Source organism: Hemibagrus wyckioides, linkage group LG07 (assembly GCF_019097595.1).
Source record: "Hemibagrus wyckioides isolate EC202008001 linkage group LG07, SWU_Hwy_1.0, whole genome shotgun sequence".
Classification (NCBI taxonomy): domain Eukaryota; kingdom Metazoa; phylum Chordata; class Actinopteri; order Siluriformes; family Bagridae; genus Hemibagrus; species Hemibagrus wyckioides.
The window spans coordinates 11617848-11636917 of NC_080716.1; the positions used below are offsets into that span (position 1 = coordinate 11617848).

A 19070-nucleotide genomic window follows, 5' to 3' on the forward strand; every position below is an offset into this window, starting at 1 on the left:
TCAAAAAAAAAATGTTAATAAAAAACAAATATGTAGCAGAATCATTCCCTCTGACCAACATAATACCCTATTGTCTTTATGCAACATATATAATGTTGAAATTCTGCAGATGTATTTTACAGCTGCTCAATATTTTCTCTAGCTTCTCTTTCCCATTCCCCTTTTCCAGTTTGTTCAAAACCAAGTATTTCTAAACCCCCACCACAAGATTTGCGTTTTGCTATTTATTCTTTAATAAATTTGACATACTATATATTGACACAAAGAGGAACAAGTTAAAAAATAAAAAACAACAATCTGTAACAAGGGTCCTTCTGGTATGTTTATTGAGCTCTCAGTACTGTGAACAGTATTAACACTGGACCAAATCTCTCCTCTCCTCACATAGCAGCAAAGGTCGTCTGAATGCACACAGATACACGCTTTCTTTCTCAGACACAAAACACGCACACATTCACACATTGCCATTCACCTTCTACAGCACACAACTGGCTCATCCAGCCAGCCACTAAATAACTTTCTCTTTGGATGATGTCATCTGGAGACAAAAGAAAACGCAGGCTGCAGCAGCAAGTTCTCAACACACACACACACACACACACACAAAATTATGAATCATTCTGTCTTGGGATATACACATACAACAGTAGTTTGTAAAAGTACATTACGGTAACATATACATTGATTAGCGAAAGCCACTATCACAGGATGGCATTACAGAAATGTGATTAAAAACAATAAGGACACCATGTAAAACACCATTATGGCTGGAATGCTGTCTCTTGAACAAAACCTCCTTCTCCTTCCCTTCTCGTCTTCGAAAGGTCACTCAGAGTTCAGCTCTACAAAGACCCTTCCCTCGAAACACGGCTGTGGCAACATCCAGCTCCTAATCAGCTTTGATAAGGACTACATCGCTTTACTGACACGTCAAAATAGGACACGCACAGTACACATGTCCGCTCCCTCTTCAAACGTTTCATGGATCTGAAAGAATGAGGGGGGACGGGGTGGGGGGGACTAAAAGTTCTGTTGCGCCATCATGGGCTATGCCATGTCCATTAGCAGCAAGTCGAGAGACGGTTCCACTCTCACAAATATGCACACTGCAGGATGGTACCACTGACACTGAACAGGAGAATTGCTAAAGGTCTGTGTCTCCCAATGAAAACGCGCTCGGACGCCGAGCATTTCAATCAGCTTCTCTGCGCAATCCGTCAGCCACTCAGCAGCATCGAATGACATCGCCATTTCACACCTTAAAACATTGAGGCATTCTGGTCTTCCCAGTTTTATACACTTTTCTCAATACTGAAGTATTTACAAACTGCAGATTTTGGAAGATATTTTAAAAAAAAAAACCCTTTGAAAACCTAACAAATGATGGAAGTGCTTCGAAGAAGAACAAGAAGAAGAAAAAGAGGAAGAAGAAGATGAAGTTTGGGTGGAATAAACCATTCGCATTAAAATCTCAGTGAGAGACACAGACGTTTTGTGCAATAAAGCAAAAACAGGAGACATTTACAACATTAAACACTGTATGAAGTGTACCTGTAAAAATATCACACACTTAGCATTTTACATATATATTGTATGTATGTATGTTTGTGTATTTGTGTGTATATATATATATATATATATATATATATATATATATATATATATATATATATATATATATATATATATATATATATATATATATATATATATATATACACATACACACACAAACACATGCTAACAATCTGCTAAAAGCTATATATGACATCTAAACATTTGATGCAAAAGGTTGTTTAACATAAAATACATATTTATAACATATGACAAAAACCAAGGCATCAGATTCTTTAGAAAGTGCTAGTATGAAAAATATGCCCAACCTGGAGGCTTTCCAGCATCCAACAACCTTCAGCTCCCAATGTATAATCAACATGACCCCCAACAATCATTCAGCACACCCCTCTGTCGTCCCTGCTCCGCCCCTAGCCCACCCCACCCGCACCCAAACACACACACACACACACAAACACAAATACACATCTGTACTGGGGTTTGGTTGGGGGTTTTGGGAAAAGGATTGTGCCAACCATAGCTGTGTTTTACAGCCTCTGGAGCCGTATATATTCTGTAAAACTATCTGTAGAAATGTATCTTATTCACAACAGAGCTTCTTCACAGACTGTGTATGTCATTTGCAGGGCTTCTGCGTGCGCTTCGGATGCAGCACAGATCCATACAACTGAATTTTTGTTTTTTTAATGAGAATCAGAATCAGTGCAATGGACAGCATTCTAGCAGATGAGGTTGAAGGTTGTGTTGGTGTCTAAAGTCCAGGACCAAAAAAAAACAGAAAAGAAAAGAAAAGTAATAAAGACAAACGGCAGGGTAAAGAACTGAAAAGGGTGTTTAAGAGCTGGGTGTGTCTACACATGACAGTCTATGTAAGTCAGTCCATGTTTCCCTTTATTGCTTTGTATAGTGAAGCAGATCTGCACTGGTAAAGTTTAAGGCCCTTAAAACGAGCAGCAGCATGAAGGCAAACGGCCATTTAAAAAAAAAGTTTAAAAAAGGAAAAAATAAAATAAAAATAAAAAATAAAGATAAAGGCAAAACAAGACGAGCCGTCCACACTCTGGCTCTGAGGGGTTTGGTTGCCTTTGGCTGTGTATAGTCACTCAGATGCTGGCATTTCAGTACCCTTTCGCTTGTGAGCCAACAAACAAAGTGATCAACAAAAATATCAGGAAAAAAAAAATAATAAACTCAAATGATAAGCTTTGATGGAACTTCAACATCACTAGAAATTCAAAGTGCTAAATGGGAAAGCTATATGCACTCAGTGTCTGAGAGCAAAACTTCACTGCAAACCAAGGCACAGACACATTCGTAAACCAGACTGATTGTTTCGAATGCCAGCCGTCAAGATGTTCAACATCTTCTATTGCTAACTCTTAAAATGCAGACTGAAATAGATTTTTAAGGAGCAGGTGATATGTTCTCAAAGGCACATAATTTAGTAAGTGTGACTGATTTAAGTAATAAGTGTTGTCTTGGTGTGTGTGTGTTTTTTTGTATTTAATTTAAGTGCCAAGATGATGTGTGTAGGTGTGTGTAATTGCTACGGTAGCTTAACGTGTGTGCCTGTGTATGTTTTGGATCACTGGAAGGCCTGGTGAAAGCGAGGCAGGGTGGTGGTTGTATTCAGGCTTGGCGAGTGTGTGTAACTTGTGGCGAGTGTGTGCGTCTGTGAAAGCGTGTGTGGATGCGTGAGCGTGTGAATTGGGCCAAGAGGATCGGGAGCGTCTTGAGAAGGCGTCATCACAGGAAGCCCCTCCTCCTGGCTGTAGGAAACCCCCAAGGCTGGCCCTGCCCCTTGCCCATAGGGCAGGAAGTTGAACAGAGGAGACAGGAAGTCCAAAGACGGAGGTGTCTCTCCAGAGGTCGTGGCAGCAGCGCTCAGCTTCGGCATCTCCTCCGCCTGCAGCTCCAGAAGGTAGCTCTCCAGCTCAGGACGGAGTGGTGGTGGTGGAGGAGAGTAGGAAGCATGGCCAAACAGGTAGGGGTGTGGCTCTGAGGGCTCCAGCGGCTCCGCCTTAACACGCAGCGGCTCGTGGCTGTGGCTCTTCTTTACATGCCGAGTCAGGTGGTCCTTGCGGCCAAAGCGCTGCGCACAGTATTGGCACAGGAAGTCCTTGCGGCCCGTGTGCACCACTAGGTGGCGCCGCACGTCCTTGCGCGTGTAGAATCGACGCTCACAGTGCTCACACTGATGCCGCTTCTCCTTGGCTGCAGCTGTGGCACTTTTGCCGGCGTGGGCACGCAGGTGCTCGAGCAGCAGGGTGGTGCTGGGATATGGCCGCAGACACACCTGGCAGGTGAGGTCGCCGCGATGTGCTGCATGCAGAGCTTGGTGCCTTCGGAAGCCCAGCTTGGTGTTGTAGCTCTTGCCGCACTCGGCACAGCTGAAAGCCTCCTTGTTGGGGTCGTGTGTGTGCAGGTGATTCTTGAGGTGGTCTTTGCGATGGAACATCTTCTCGCAGTAGCTACACTTGTGGGTCTTCTCAGGTGAGTGTGTGGCCATGTGGCTGTGAGAACAAACCAATATGCATCATTATACGGAAAGAACAGGAGAGCAAGAAAAGTGTGAGCATCTGATTTGTTAAGGATGAGGTTTATTAGTCTGTTATTAAGCATCTGTTAGTCAGAATGAGTGTGTGGATCCCAGTGGGACCTACCGTAGCAGTTTATACTTTGAGACAAAGGCCTTGGTGCAGTCGGTGTGTGTGCAGCGGTATGGCCTCTCGCCTGTGTGCGAGTAGGAGTGCACCTTCAGCTTCTCCACGCTGTTGAAGGCCTTCTCACAAAGCTGACATGGGAAGTTTTTCCTCCCTTTCCCCTCTGGCCTCCTCTTCCTCACTCGATCGTGCTCTGCCGGGTTGGGGCAGTCATCGTCTGGAGTGACTGTGGCCATGGCGACTTAGCGCGGGCCAGCCACGCGGTGGACACAAGCGATGTGTCCGATCACTGACAGAGTGACAGAGGCTGAATCTTCAACACCACAAAGAGGCCAGGCACTGAGGAAGTGAGAGAGGATGATGGTAGGTTTCCAAAAGAAGAGAGGAAAAAGCAGATCGGACACTAGACAAACATCCTGCTTTTCTGATGGATAAAACAATGATCCTAAATTCTGCTGCATTCATTTGTTTTTGAACAGACTTTTAAGTGGAATCAGGTAAACACTAACATATGTAATAAACAATTGTGAAAATGATCACTCAAATCACACAGGTTTAAGATAAACAGTGACTGTTGCGGTGTCTCTGTACACAAGCATAATAAGACTGCAAAGTATTAAATGTCAGCCTGAATATGTCTTTTGCCTTTATATACATTTCAACTGAGACAAACAGAAACAGAGGTTTTTTTAAATACCCTGTAATCCTTTCTGTTTCAGAGAAATATAAAAAAAAATGGATAAGCATATGGACACAATTCTTAATAAAACTGTAACTTAGTACTTGGTTGCAAATCCCTTGCGATTGATGACTTCCTGAAGTCTGTGACGCTCAGACATCACCAGACACTGGGTATCTTTCCTGGTTATTCTCTGCAGGCTGTTTTCAGTTCCTGCTTGTTTTGGGGACTTTTGCTTTCCGTTAAAGTAATGCCTTCTAAGCCATACATGGTCATAACACCATCTTTCATGCTAGATAGTATAAGGTAGCATGCTTTATATTGTGAGCAGTTCCCTTTTCTCCAAACTTTCCTCTTTCTATGACCCTTGGTACAATTTTGTGTCCGTCTCATTTACCCATGAGGCTGTCTTCTGCAGGTTTTTAATGCACATTTACAAAAGGTATCAGTGGTTACCTGGCGGGTTCTGAAGTTCTCTGATGACATGATGAAAAACTGTGTTTATAGCTTGTGTCCTGCGTGTATACCTAACACTGCACCACACAGGTGATTTGTCTTGACTCTTTGTCTGATTGATTTATTCTGCTTCTCAGTCTCATGATGGCTTCCTTTACTGGCACTGACACCAGTAACAGACTCCAGATGCAAACGCGAAATCTTGAATCAACTCTACACCTTTTGTCAGCTCTCCTGCGCTTAAACTAGTGATGTAACAACAAACAACTGGCCAAGAAATAACTGAGCAGTCAATTACCAAATTACGTCTGGGATTATAAAATGGGAGAACTATGTAGAAAACCCGAGTGTAATTCCTACACGGTTCACCTGATATAAATGTAGGCTACATATGCTAGATATTAAAGCCTATTCATAACTATTGTTTCATTTCAGATTCGCCCGTGCTCTCAGAGAGTGCCAAGGCAGCAAAAAGTCTCTCCAATTAGGCATGGACTACGCTGGATGTCTGTGTTATTGAACCTGAGTAAATAAATCGCATATGTTCACAACTTGGAGTAAAAACGACTGCAATTTTCAAACACATTTCCACACATGAGCTCACACCTTTTTGATGTACATCGATTCTTGTCTTGCATCATGTTCAGACTGAGAAGAATTCTTTAGACATTTCACTGAATTACAGCATTCGATATGAAGTCTCACTCACAAGTACTATCATCACATAGTCCATCTAGTTTATGATGGGAAATATCAGAAATAAAATTTCACCACCAGACACTGGAAGTCATCAATCACAAGGGATTTGCAACCAAATTAATCCCTCAGGACCTGTTAGTGCATGAATTTTCTCAGTCTTGCGACTACTTGCATTTGGTATTGGTTTCACTGTAATTAATGAATAATATGCTTCGAAACAAAGAACGTGTAAGGAGATAAATATTCCGCCTCTGACGCTATAAAAGAACAGAAGTCAGAAACATGGCACTTCTGTGGTGAAACTGTTGAATAACTAAATAACTGTTTGAGCCGTACAGCTTTCATCCAAATATCTCTACCCAAAAAAATGCAGCAGAACTATTTATCCTTTCATTACTCACTTCTACTTTTGCTTTCCATCTTTATCCATTCAGTTCTACACGGACAGCACTGTATATCCGAGGACCACCAAAAGACTCGCTATCTACGCAACATTACTCAGCACCTAGATTTAGGATCCTAAGTTTACATCTAGAACCCTGAACGGTTCCTCAGTTTGTCTCTCAGAGAAAACCAATAAACATTCTTGGTAGAACCATACAGAAGAGTGTTTCTTTATCTAAGAATCTGCAACTATCAACATGTTGTTCGGGTTTAATATTCCTCTGCCCCACTATATCGTTATTCATGAGTGATAGATTGAACAATCAGCATTTTACATGAACTTTGAGGCGAAAATTTTGGTCGAACGATTTCAGACTTTCAAAACAAGTTCAGACTTTTCTCAGGTTGGCAGCCTTGAACTTTTTATAAACATTTGATTTTGTATTTCACTGCAAACTGTAGTGTAAATTGATCAATGTAGCAATCTGACAATTTTCATTTAAACAACATAAAAAAAACACTGATAATAAGAACTCTATTTTCATTCAGTCATGCTAAATTGTTAGTATTATTTTTAAGTATTATTTTCTAACTAAAAACAAAGAAAATTTACTAGTGATGAACATCAGGTGATATCATCTGCCACAAACTTAATTATTTGAAGGAAATTCTACATAATTATATTTCAGATACCTTTCTTATAAATACACATATTTATCTGAAATTAATTCAGTAAATTTATTAGCCAATTTGTTCAGGAAACCTTTAATCACGAGAGACTTAAACTTGTAGCTAGGGAAAATGTTTTGCTACACTGAAAGAACCAGAAACCATAATCAAATTTGTACATACTTTGACGGCTAATTTTACAGGTAACAATTATTCGTTCGGCATTGCTAAACGATTCATTAGCATTCGGCGTCGTTTAAATAACACTTTACAGAAAAACTTTTTTTTTTTTTTGTTTAAGGAAAAGATATGAAACGGCTGCACATGCACACATTTCTGAACATTTTATGAATGCAATAACTTTTTTTCTCCTCATCAAATAATTGATCAGCTTGAAGAGATGATTTTGCATCTTTCAAAAGACTTATAGAATTAAGAAATAATTATAACCAGTAGGTTTTGATTGAAGCAATGCTAATGAAAACTAAAACATTTTTCAAACCTCAAAATCCTAAATCACTTCCTTTAAAGTCAGAACAAACAGCACATGTGCACACAACTCCTAACCAAAACAAAACAAAATCACATTTCATTTGTAACCAGGAAAGATGCCATAACTAGCAAAAATGTATTCACTTAATTAGTTTAGTAATTTTGAAGTAAAATAGAAAGGTTTCATTGCACTCCATTCCAAAGCATTCATATCCAAATTACTGCATTAAACTGCATTTTTTTTTTTTTTTGACACAAACCAGAACAGTGCAATAAAATTCCAGCAAACTTTTTGGTTTTAATTGTTTAAACATTTTAATGGAAATACAAAAAAGGCAGGAATGCCACAGGAATGCTTCACATCATTTTCAAAACTTCCGAAATCACTTCATAAAAATAGTTTTCGATCAAGAGTACAATTGAATCTGCGGCACCAGAGTGCACATGGGCTGCCTCTCAAACCGCATACTACCGCACTACATAGTACGCCATCGCACGTTGCCATAGTTACCAGGGATCGCGTGCTATTTTCACACACTACGTAGTGCGGTAGTAGCCTGTGCGGTTTAGGACGGTTGCCACGCACTTGGTTACGTCTCTCGAGCGGAAACGCGACACACAAACAAACCGAGACGCCACGGGTTGAAAGTGTCGGGTTTTCATTTACATATCCCGCACGTGCAGGCTGCGTCTCCATCACGCGCACTCCCAACAAGGCGCGACTTTCCACGCGCGCCACTCTGAACCCCAATAACACATGCAGTACACAACACAAAAGTTCCATGCGGGCTTCATGCGTGCCCCTGTCTGAGGAGGTAATCCCAGCCCCCTCCTTCTTACATGCTCCGTCGTCCAACGGCACCAGGGGCATCAGCAGAACTCCAGAAAGTTTTTGCAAAAAAAAACAAAAAAAAAAAAACAAACAAACAAAAACAACCAAGGACTTATCCGGTGTGCATGGTGTGGTGATCGAGCGCGCAACATTATATGCATAAGTTCATTTGATGGACGCATGGTCTGCAAACCAACCACACAAAACACACACATATGGACCCCTCTGATGAATGATGACTGACCAACTCCATAGGCTGTACTAGTAATCACCTTAATTTGACACAATCTCAGGTCACACTCGCGCCACTCCATATTATGCAAAGGTGAGTTTGGAATAGAAATCAGCACGCTGTCGGATTTGTTATGGACTGAAACACGGGGTTTGTATTTGGAGGGACACACGGGGGGGGGGGAAGAAAATGTTTAGCTCCGGCCAATTAGTCCCCCCTTAACTTCTCCCTCCATTTTGGTTGTTTGCGATATTGACAAGCAACGTTCCTCTCGCCGATAGCCCCCTGGAAGCACACGGAAACGCTGTGTATTATCTTTTGGCTCCTCCGATACGATCAGTGACAAACACGACCACTACTCTTGAACCGACAACTTTTGCAAATCACGTGGCTAAACGAAACTCGAACACATTTCATCCAATTTCGGCATTACGCACAATATGACACATGCAAACGCAATTCTGCCGACAGGACGGTGTTTACTGTCGTCTCGCGTGCATGTATGTGTCAAAATTCGAGCAGCACGAGCGCGGCGTGCATTTTATATTAATTTTTTACCATATTTAAATGCGCGTGCGTTCGCCACGGCTACCCCGTACTGCCGACGTTATTATATTCAGTGAAAAACTTAAACTGAACTAAAATTCAAAACTTTACCCCGACTTTTTACAACTCCAGGATTTCCTCCGTTTGTTGACATTCATTTGCAGTGAACGCGACGTGACAGGACAGAACACCTTAATTTATATTAATTTTCTATGAATTTCTATCTTCCGCTGCTTTTCTCTCAGGTCCCGAACTGGGCGCTGATTAACGCAAACTTTTTTCCCTAGCTCACCCTCACTCTCATAATTTGAATAACCCCGATATTTTAATTCAAGAACACCGTAACAATTTACTTAATTTGCGCAAAACTTACCGTGGGAGCCTTAACATCCTTTCTAGGGCGTTTTCCTTGACTTTCACCTATTTTCCGAATTTTAATAATTTTTTTCTCATATTTTTTGCTGGACGCGGCGGGCCTGAAAATTGTTTGCTTTCTCCTCTTTCCAGCAGCCATTGTGTAGACTATGCGCTGCGGTGCAACCAAACCCGTTTGGCCACGCCCACACCGTTGCCCCGCCCTCCCCGCTCTCTGTGATTTGTGCATAACGCTGTCATTTTCATATTTCACTGTCACCGGCCGTACCTTTCAGAAAATCAAACTTTTCGGACTCGTCGGCGATTCTGTCAATCTAAATGACTTCAGTTGATTTCTATTTAAAAACAATAGGTGGGTTAAAAGCGTCAGAGACTCCAAATTAGTGGCTGGAAGACCTGTCAGTCGACAGGGTAACCGCCGGTTTATTTTAGTTAGCACTGCAGATTGGTCAGAGCTTGCTGTCAATCACCCGAGGGGCGGGACTCTCAAGCTGTGTTGTGTTTCGTATGTCGTTCAATCTGACATGAGGGAAAGCTCCTAGGTGTCTCTGTAACTCAGAGATGTGAGGACACACTGTTATTACAGTCTGAGGTGCAATAACCGGTGAGTACACATATAAGAACGCGTTTTTATTTGTTTAAACCATCGTGATTTACCTGTTAGTCACTTACAGAGAGTCACCCAATATTAAACTATTCACTGTGTAAGAGCTGACACTGAGGCTAACAGGCTAACCGCTAAAGCTCATGACACCGTTAGGGCTCTGTGCTTCTGGAAACCTGAGAATGAATGAATGAACGAACGAATTTATTTTTGCGTATAAAACCTGATAAACTTTCCTCTTAATATTTTACACCGTCGACACAAAGCCATTTGCGATTTTTATTCGTGTCAAAGGATGTTTCACGGTCAAAGCCTTAGCCTAGCCTAGCGTTTTTTCACCTGTTTAATTGGAGGTCAGATTGAATGAAGCACCGCCTCGAGCAGCAGCACCACAGAATATCTACTGCTGTCACTTTTTACCGTGTCTTCGGTACGTTTTTGCACATGACTGACTGAAATGTTCACGAGGTTTATTTTCATCTTCGAAAAGCAGCCAATAAAGTTCTCGACATGTCAGGGAGTTTCTTCAAGGAAACTTCTTGCTTTAATAAAAGCCACCCCTGAAGCACCTTAAAGGTGTGATAATGATCGAATAAAACCTGGAAGATTTGTAAAACAATAAAATATGAAGTGGCTGAGAAAACAAGTTAGATATGAACTGAAGTCACTTTATGGAAAAAATTAAATAAATAACTAACACACTACACTTTACTGCGTTACACAGACAGTGCAGGACACCGTAGGTCTTTGGGGGCGGGGTTTCGTGAACATGGGAGGAGTTGGGGACGTGGTAGAAGGAGTAACGATCATTCAAATGTTGAATACTTTTATAGACCCAGGGTTAGGTTTATTATATATATATACACACACACACACACACACACACACACACATATATATATATATATATATATATATATATATATATATATATATATATATATATATATATATATATAATTTTATTTTGTATATAATATGAATGTGTGGTGATGTGATTCTGGTGGTTGAGGCTGTATTTTCATTATTTCAGTGAGAAGGTATCTGTTGTGTGACGTCACAAGGGGGACGTTGCTACTGAAGATACTAAAGTGACATGAGGGATAATTGTCAGGTCTCAGTGTTGGGCAAATATATTTAAAATAAGGGCACTTCATTTCTCACGAACCATTTTTAATCATGATGTCATGTTACTGACAAGTTTTGGAGAAAGTGGGTGTCCCAGCCATACAACATATTTGTAGCAGAGATTTGGTTTGAATAGGTAGTGATTTAGGAGATGAAGATCATTGATGGTGGTGATGGAGATAAAAGCATGACATTTCTGTTTAGAATACGCTAGAAACCCTAGAAAAGCAGTAAGGCTTAATGCTGCGTTCAGCTCGAGGCAACAACTTGTAATCTGCAAACTCGACTCAGTAAAAGTCAAAGAAAACACTACCTCTCGACTTGAAATTTCTACCTGTCAAAACGGAGTAGTCTTTAGTTTTTATGAAGTTTGCAGAATGATTGAAATGTTAAATTTATCAAATTCACTTGTTGAAGTCCCCTTGAAGTGCCTTGAAATGTGCAGCATTATCTGATGTGTGTTGACGTGGTTTCCACCCAAACAGGAAGTCAAGGCAGAGTGGCCCCTCCCCCTTTTTAAAATAGCTTTGAGTGTTTTGCTTACCTCACCGCTCCTCAGGCCAATTCATACAGACATCCAGCATCTCTAGTCACTGGCTAACATGTGAAGTTTAGAAAACAAATGTCATGTAGGAAGATTAATTTATTTTGATCAGACGTCATTTGGTACCTACGTTAAATACTTACTCATGCTGGAGGCAGTGCCCCTAAGTGTAAAGGTTAGGAACTGCTGTCTCTGGTAACTGAAGGTAACTCACATACCCCTGTGGCGAACATTCCAAAATTGGCGAAGAAATCATTGGAGCAAATACCTCACACTTCAGAGTGAATGAATTTAAGCTATTTCCTTCTTAACCAATGTATAGTTGGGAAAGTGAATAAAACACATGTTCGAACAGACAAAACACATTTATAACCCGAGTGTGCTGATATGATTTCTTTTCCACACAGAAACGACAACTTCAGCAAGGCGATTTTTGTAACATTGGAGGCGCGACAATAGATTCTAGAGAGCGTTTGATTGGACGGGAAATTTGATGAGAAGCTTGAGTGCTGAATAATGTTGATCTGTATTAGTGTTAGAGAGAGAGAGAAAATTCATTTTGAATGTGTAGGCTCTAAATTGTTTAGGCTAACATATTTGTACTAAAAGCCACAAAACTTCAATTTTGATTTTTTTTGTGGACTTTAAAGATGTAACATTGACTATTTAGTTGGTAGTTTGAGGAGGCCAATGTACATCTCTCATCACAAAAGTGAAAACTAATTGATTTTTTTAAAAAGGTTTATAACAAAAAAAAAAATCAACTCACAATTGCAAAATAAAACTAGAAAGATACATCAAGATCAGATATATTAATGAGAAAGATTAATATGCATTGGTGGATTTTTCCCGCCATTAAGCTGAGGAAAATATCAAGCAAGAGCAAAGCTTCTCAAGGTTACTCTGAAACATATCACATAGGATGTTAGTGGCTTTTGTTGTCTGCAGAAATACATTTTTTTTGCAGTCACTCAAATAGAAAAACATTAAAATACAAGGTAATTTGAAAAATTCCTTCTTTATGTAAGCATGCCCATCGTTTTGATTAGTACTGTAAATTTTCTACAGACATTAGCATGTTTCACACATGATGCAAAGTTACTATGCAGTAGTAACATATGGTGTAGCGTCTGTTAGAGCTGATGGTGCTGACTAGTAGGTTTCGGGGCAGGTGTGTTTCTGCTTAGCTACTCATCACTGGAACAGTCACAGCTAATTAATCATGCTGCTGTAGAAATTGGTTTACGGCAGTGTATCACAGACAGTTACAATAATACCTCGCAGATCCGCATCTCACGATTCGCGACTTCGGAGATCCGCGAAATTTTCATTGGAACCTAACTAATTTGCAAATCTTGCAAGAGTAACACTACAAAATAAATGTGTAGCAAATTTGCATAGGAATGATCTGCATGAAAATATCTTAAGAGAACCATTAAAATCAATATAAGTCCTTTTTTTTTCTTCTACTTTTCTTCTACCTCATTCTTTACAACAGAATTGTGTGATGCCTTCGACTCAACCGGTCAGCTGCTTACTCCTACAGCTCCAGTAGCACGTTGTTTTGCACAGCTTAGATCTAAAGTGACACTTTGTGTACAACTCTGGAAATGCATGTAAATATACTTTGACCACAACTCTTGTATTTCAGATACTTTCGGATATCACGGATGCAGCTGAAGGATGAGCAGCAAGTCGGGTGCTGGAAAAGTGCGGAATGCAGACAGCAACCCCTGTATAGAGGTCAGGTTATGAGTACCAGCATGTTTCTTTGTTCTCATATCAAACTTTCAGTTCCGTATGAAACTTTCAGCCACTTCTTTTACACTCACTGTAATGTTAAATGGAAAACCAACCAAGAATCAAAACTGACTAAAGAAATGCAGCATTTTTTCTTTCTTGGTTGTTATGCACTCTCTTGTTGTAAGTTTGTTTCCTCCAGTCTGTATATTTGTGTAATTTCATAAAATTTTACATAAAATCTAATTTATGTATTTGCTTTTTGCTTGTTTGTTTTTTTTTCTTCCCTTCTTCTCTTCCCATCGTGTTTCCCTTCTTCTCATATGGCTCTGCTGCTTTCCAGGCTGCCGTTGTAAATACAACAGTGATGTTGCGTGACTCGTTTTTAATTAAAGATATACCGATCAGGCATAACATTATGCCCACCTGCCTAATATTGTGTTGGCTGCCAAAACAGCCCTGACCCATCATGCACTGTGTATTCTAATCCTTTGTATCAGAACCAGCATTAACTTCTTCAGCAGTTTGAGCAACAGTAGCTCATCTGTTGGATCAGATCACACGGGCCAGCCTTTGCCCATGACCCTGTTGCCGGTTCTCCCCTGTTCCTTCTTTGGCCAACTTTTGATAGATACTGACCACTGCAGACCGGGAACACCCCACAAGAGCTGCAGTTTTGGAGATGCTCTGATCCAGTCGTCTAGCCATCACAATTTGGCCCTTGTCAAACTCGCTCAAATCCTTACACTTGCCCATTTTTCCTGCTTCTAACACATCAACTTTGAGGACAAAATGTTCACTTGCTGCCTAATATATCCCACCCTCTAACAGGTGCCATGATGAGATCACCAGTGTTATTCACTTCACCTGTCAGTGTTCATAATGTTATGCCTGATTAGTGTAAAAATTGCTGCAACAGTACATTTTATGCAAGGGGACATGAACATCATTCTAGGCCGATGCACAGATTAAGTCCACTAAGATGGTAGTGCATGTTATTTAATCGTTCATTGTGGTATGTAATTAAATGATTGTTACAAGGGGAAAAAAGGAATAGTAAAATGTGTTATGAATATACACTTACCATTGACTTTATTAGAAACACCTACTCATTTATGCAGTTAATCAATCAGACAATCATGCAACAGCAGCACAGTGCATAATATCATGCAAATTCTGTCCCAAAGCTGCAGTTAATGTTCACATCAAACATCAGAATGAAGTGTGATCTCTGTGACTTTAACCACGGCATGGTTGTTGATACCAAATGGGCTGGTTTGAGGATTTCAGAAATCTCCTGGGATTTTTACACACACTTTAGACTTTAGAGTTTACACAGTATAAGAAACGAAAAAGCATCCAAGAGCAAGAATCTGAGTCTGTCATGGGCACAGACTCAACTAAACTGGACAGGTCAAGACTGGACCAGGTGATTTTATTTTTTTCTGCTCCTCAGTTTGTTACAATGACAGATTCAGATCCTTGTTCCTGAAAGACAGGAGTATACCCTGATGTGGTGGTCTTCCATCCACCTCAAGACCTCAAGGTTTCGTGTTTTGTGTGTACATATAGGCTTTTATTCTCACCACATTTGGAAAGAATGATTATATGAGGTACTTTGTCCTTTCTGGCAGTTCAAAGCAATCTGATCATTTTTTTTCTCTGACCTCTCTCATCAACAATGTGTTTCCACCCAAAAAACTCATTCTTCTTGTACCAGAAATAGGAAAAAAAGAAATAGCCTTTTTTTGTCACATATACATTACTGCACAGTGAAATTCTTTCTTCGCATATCCCATCCTTTGGAGGTTGGGGTCGGAGCGCAGGGTCAGCCATGATACAGTGCCCCTGGAGCAGAGAGGGTTAAGGGCCTTGCTCAAGGGCCCAACAGTGGCAACTTGGCAGTTGAACCTTGAACCTTGAACCTCCGATCTTCCGGTCAACGACCCAGAGCCTTAAGTTAAAGTCGTAGAGATCACACTTTTCCTTTATTCTGGTGTTTCATCTGAACATTAACTCAAGCTCATGACCTGTATTTGCATGATTTTACACACACATGTATATGAGCAGATGCGTATATTTGTAGTAATTGAGCACAATATTGCATCCATACAAGATTACATACCTGCCCTCATATATACTGTAACCTCTAATTATAACGAACTATTACTAATTAATTGCTTAAGATGTACTGTTTCTTTCTTTTATTTAATCTCTGTTCATTCGGTGGTCACTTTTACCAAGGCTGCTTAAATGTAAAGCAGAAAACAATCTAAGCTACTTATTTGTTAAGGGAGTTCACATTAATATGTGAGCTACAAAGCTCCTTCCTCTCAGACTGAACACACACTCAACAAGAGTTGATGTACTCATGAACGTTAAACACACAAACACTCAGTCACGATTTGTTGATGTTGATACTTCTTGCACAGATTATATGAATTCCCCATCCCATAACAAGTATTACTGTTACTTCATCTCTGTGTAGGAGAGTGATGGATCCCAAAAGTGTCTGGAAGCATATAACTATGATAAGAACATGTGCTCTGCATACTTCCTGAAGTATAAGAACTGCAGGAAGTACTGGGTGAGTGTTTTATCTCCAGCTATTACCAGTTTACACTATGTCAAGTGGTTCACACCAAAATAAATCAGTTTAGTGACCAGTAACACATCAGCAGCTACTCATAAATGAGTTCATTTATGTGAAAAGTACATTCTGAATTGACATCATATCACTGAATAATCATTAAAGCTTATCAAATTATGGATCTACCATATATGACTGCATAAGTGCTGTGCATAATTATTCGCCCTTGGAATTGAGATTGTCATAAATCTACCCAAAAAAAATCCCACGTTATTAAAGTGCGGAAAACAGTGAAGTTTGCTTTATTCTTTCAAACCAACAGACTCCTCACATTCAGTAGTTTTATGTACTCTTCCTTCTTTGAAATAGTATGGTGTTCTTGTTCCTGGCAGTATTGTGTACATCAGGGTTCCTCACATCTTGCCCTGGAGAGCCAATGCACTACAGAGTTTAGCTCCAACTCCTTTACCTGTGATTTTCTAATGATCCTGAAGAAGGCTCAGGTGTGTTTGATTGAGGTTAGCACTAAACTCTGCAGCAAAGTGGATCTCGTGGGCCAGATTTGAGGATCCCTGGTCTACATTCATCAGTACAGTGAGACAGAAACTTGTCTTTTAGGGGTTTCTTTTGACACCACGTCATAGTACGGGTCTCCTGTAAAATTTAAGTCATTTCAAGAAATAAACGATGAAATATTTTGAACACTGAATGCTGTATCCCATTGTGTACGGAGTAGAAAAGGAGGATGATGGTTAGTGAGCATATATACTACCACTCAAAAGTTTGGGATCACTTGCATATTTCAGCTTGATTTCAGAAACGGAGGAAGAGTCCATCGGCCAGTGTGGGAAATGCTCCATGAAGCATGGGGTGAAATCTCATCAGGTTATCTTGAACAATTGACAGCTAGAATGCCCAGGCTGTAATTGCTACAAAAGGTGTTTTTTTTTTTGTTTTTTTTTTTTGATGAAGGCATAGTTTAAAGAAAACATTCATCATTTCCATCAAAATCATTATTTCTAACTCTGACATGTCAGCATGTCCTGTTCTTTTGCTATATTTTCTCTTCAGACTAATTTCGTGTGTGTTTCCTTGGAAAACAATAAAATTTTTGAGTGATCCCAAACTTTTGAGCGGTAGTATACTTCGCGAACATTTAACTCCATGCAAAGCTCTGAAGCAGACATTTTACACCATATCATCTCGTTGAAGCAGCTATGTGGGCTAATGTGAGATACAGCATTTGTTCGGGTGTTCGTTTCTATTAATAAACATTTGCTTGCATCAGTACATGTGTATGTGCGGTATGATATAGCACAGAATCTAAAGCCATCTTGCTAGAAGGGTCTTTGCTAATATTCTTACACATCTGATGATGTCAGGGGTATTCATCTTCACGAGCTCTTATAAACACTGACTGTAAAATACCACCACTGACTGCAAAATACCACCATTAGTGAAAGAACCATAGGAGCACTACAAAAGAACAAGGAAGTGTTTGGAAGTGCAATGAGCCTGTTATGGTTCACTTTAAGGATGGTTTGACTTTAGCACACAAAATCTACAATCTTTTGGAGGCTACATTAAAGGACTGGTTCCGGTCTGCAGGCCATATATCTGACATGTCTGCACTCAAGTATTACTCATTCGTGAGGTAATGGAGAATAGCTTGCTAATGCTTTCTCAGTTTAAAATGGTTCTCTCAGAATCAAGGAGATTTTGCAAATAGTTATATTTAATTGTCAATTTGTTTATTGGTTAGGCTGTTACTTTTAATTATTACTAAAACTTATTACTTACTATTATTATTATTAAAGCTAATAATAAGGTGGTTTAAAATGATAGAAAGAACCATATTAATACCGTATACAGTACAGTGAGTTTGGGAAGTATTCAGACCCCTGCGTTCTTTTGTCTTTGTTTTGTTTTGTTTTGTGCTATGGATTTAATTTTAAATACATTTTTTGGCCCTCAGTCTACAAATAATAGCCCATAAGGAGAAAGTAAAAACAAGCCTTTAGATTTCTTTTGCAAATCTATTTTTAAAAATATATATATATAAATAAAAATAAATGAGATATGTATTTAAATGAAAATGTTTGGCAATATCTTAAAATATTTTTTTTGAAAACTTCCTTAAACGTTTTTGCTTTGTCATTATGAATAATTGTATGTGGAAAAAAAGAAGAAGGAAAAAAATGTAATACTGTTTGAACCTACTGTAGTTCCCATTGAAGAGAGAAATAAAGTTTCAGATAAATGAACACATTTAAGGTATAAAGTACGTAAAATGTCTTACTGACTTCAAAACTCCTGCAAAAAGTCCACTGTACATTTGACATTTTCTTAAAAACCATTTATTTATTTATTTTTGTCCTATACAACATGTCTGTCTGTATGTTAAACTGCACAATTGTTTCCCTCTCAGCATGCTGTGATGCTACAACGCAGGCGTGAAGGAGTAAAGCCCGATATGCCTACAGCTAGAGAGAGGGAAGAAATGCTAGCTTCTCTGGGAGGGAAGCCCTACTGACTTTTAATAGCAGAACACTGACTGTGCCTTTCTGAGGTGAAGAGTGTGTGTGGATGAGTGCATCCTTCTAATAGGAAGCCTTAAAAACTTTATTTACACTTCAGCCCAGTGGGCAGGGGTGTGTGTGTGTGTGGTGTGTCAGTGTGTGGGTCTGTGTGCATGCTTGTGTGGGCATTTGTGTGCACATACCTGTATGAAGTTGTTTGTGTGTGATGATGAGTTTCCATGATGAGTTTTTAACACATGCTAGTTAATCTTTCTGTGAATCTGACAGATACACATGTAAATCATAGACAGTTCTGATACGAGTATTCAATATGAATATTCTC

The 19070-nt window shown here is 39.7% G+C and overlaps 2 protein-coding genes across 2 annotated transcripts; one reads left to right on the forward strand and one right to left on the reverse strand.

Annotated features, from left to right (window-relative positions):
• Nucleotides 1–1723: 1723 nt before the first annotated feature.
• plag1 (pleiomorphic adenoma gene 1) lies at nucleotides 1724–9758 on the reverse strand. The gene is made up of 3 exons (XM_058394720.1): nucleotides 9601–9758; nucleotides 4239–4577; nucleotides 1724–4088 (listed from the first exon to the last, which is right to left on the reverse strand). Exons 2-3 carry the CDS (start codon nucleotides 4472–4474, stop codon nucleotides 3161–3163), a joined length of 1164 nt encoding a protein of 387 aa, XP_058250703.1. The 5' UTR covers nucleotides 4475–4577; nucleotides 9601–9758; the 3' UTR covers nucleotides 1724–3160.
• A 289-nt stretch (nucleotides 9759–10047) lies between these two features.
• On the forward strand, nucleotides 10048–19070 carry chchd7 (coiled-coil-helix-coiled-coil-helix domain containing 7). The gene is made up of 4 exons (XM_058394723.1): nucleotides 10048–10206; nucleotides 13530–13621; nucleotides 16107–16205; nucleotides 18637–19070. Exons 2-4 carry the CDS (start codon nucleotides 13562–13564, stop codon nucleotides 18739–18741), a joined length of 264 nt encoding a protein of 87 aa, XP_058250706.1. The 5' UTR covers nucleotides 10048–10206; nucleotides 13530–13561; the 3' UTR covers nucleotides 18742–19070.

Coding starts and splice junctions, on each gene's coding strand:
- plag1 (XM_058394720.1), bottom strand. CDS start 4,474: ATGGCCACAGTCACTCCAGACGATGACTGCCCCAACCCGGCAGAGCAC. Junction 4,089..4,238: donor TCAAAGTATAAACTGCTACG/GTAGGTCCCACT, acceptor TTGTTCTCACAG/CCACATGGCCACACACTCAC.
- chchd7 (XM_058394723.1), top strand. CDS start 13,562: ATGAGCAGCAAGTCGGGTGCTGGAAAAGTGCGGAATGCAGACAGCAAC. Junction 13,622..16,106: donor ACAGCAACCCCTGTATAGAG/GTCAGGTTATGA, acceptor ATCTCTGTGTAG/GAGAGTGATGGATCCCAAAA. Junction 16,206..18,636: donor AGAACTGCAGGAAGTACTGG/GTGAGTGTTTTA, acceptor TTTCCCTCTCAG/CATGCTGTGATGCTACAACG.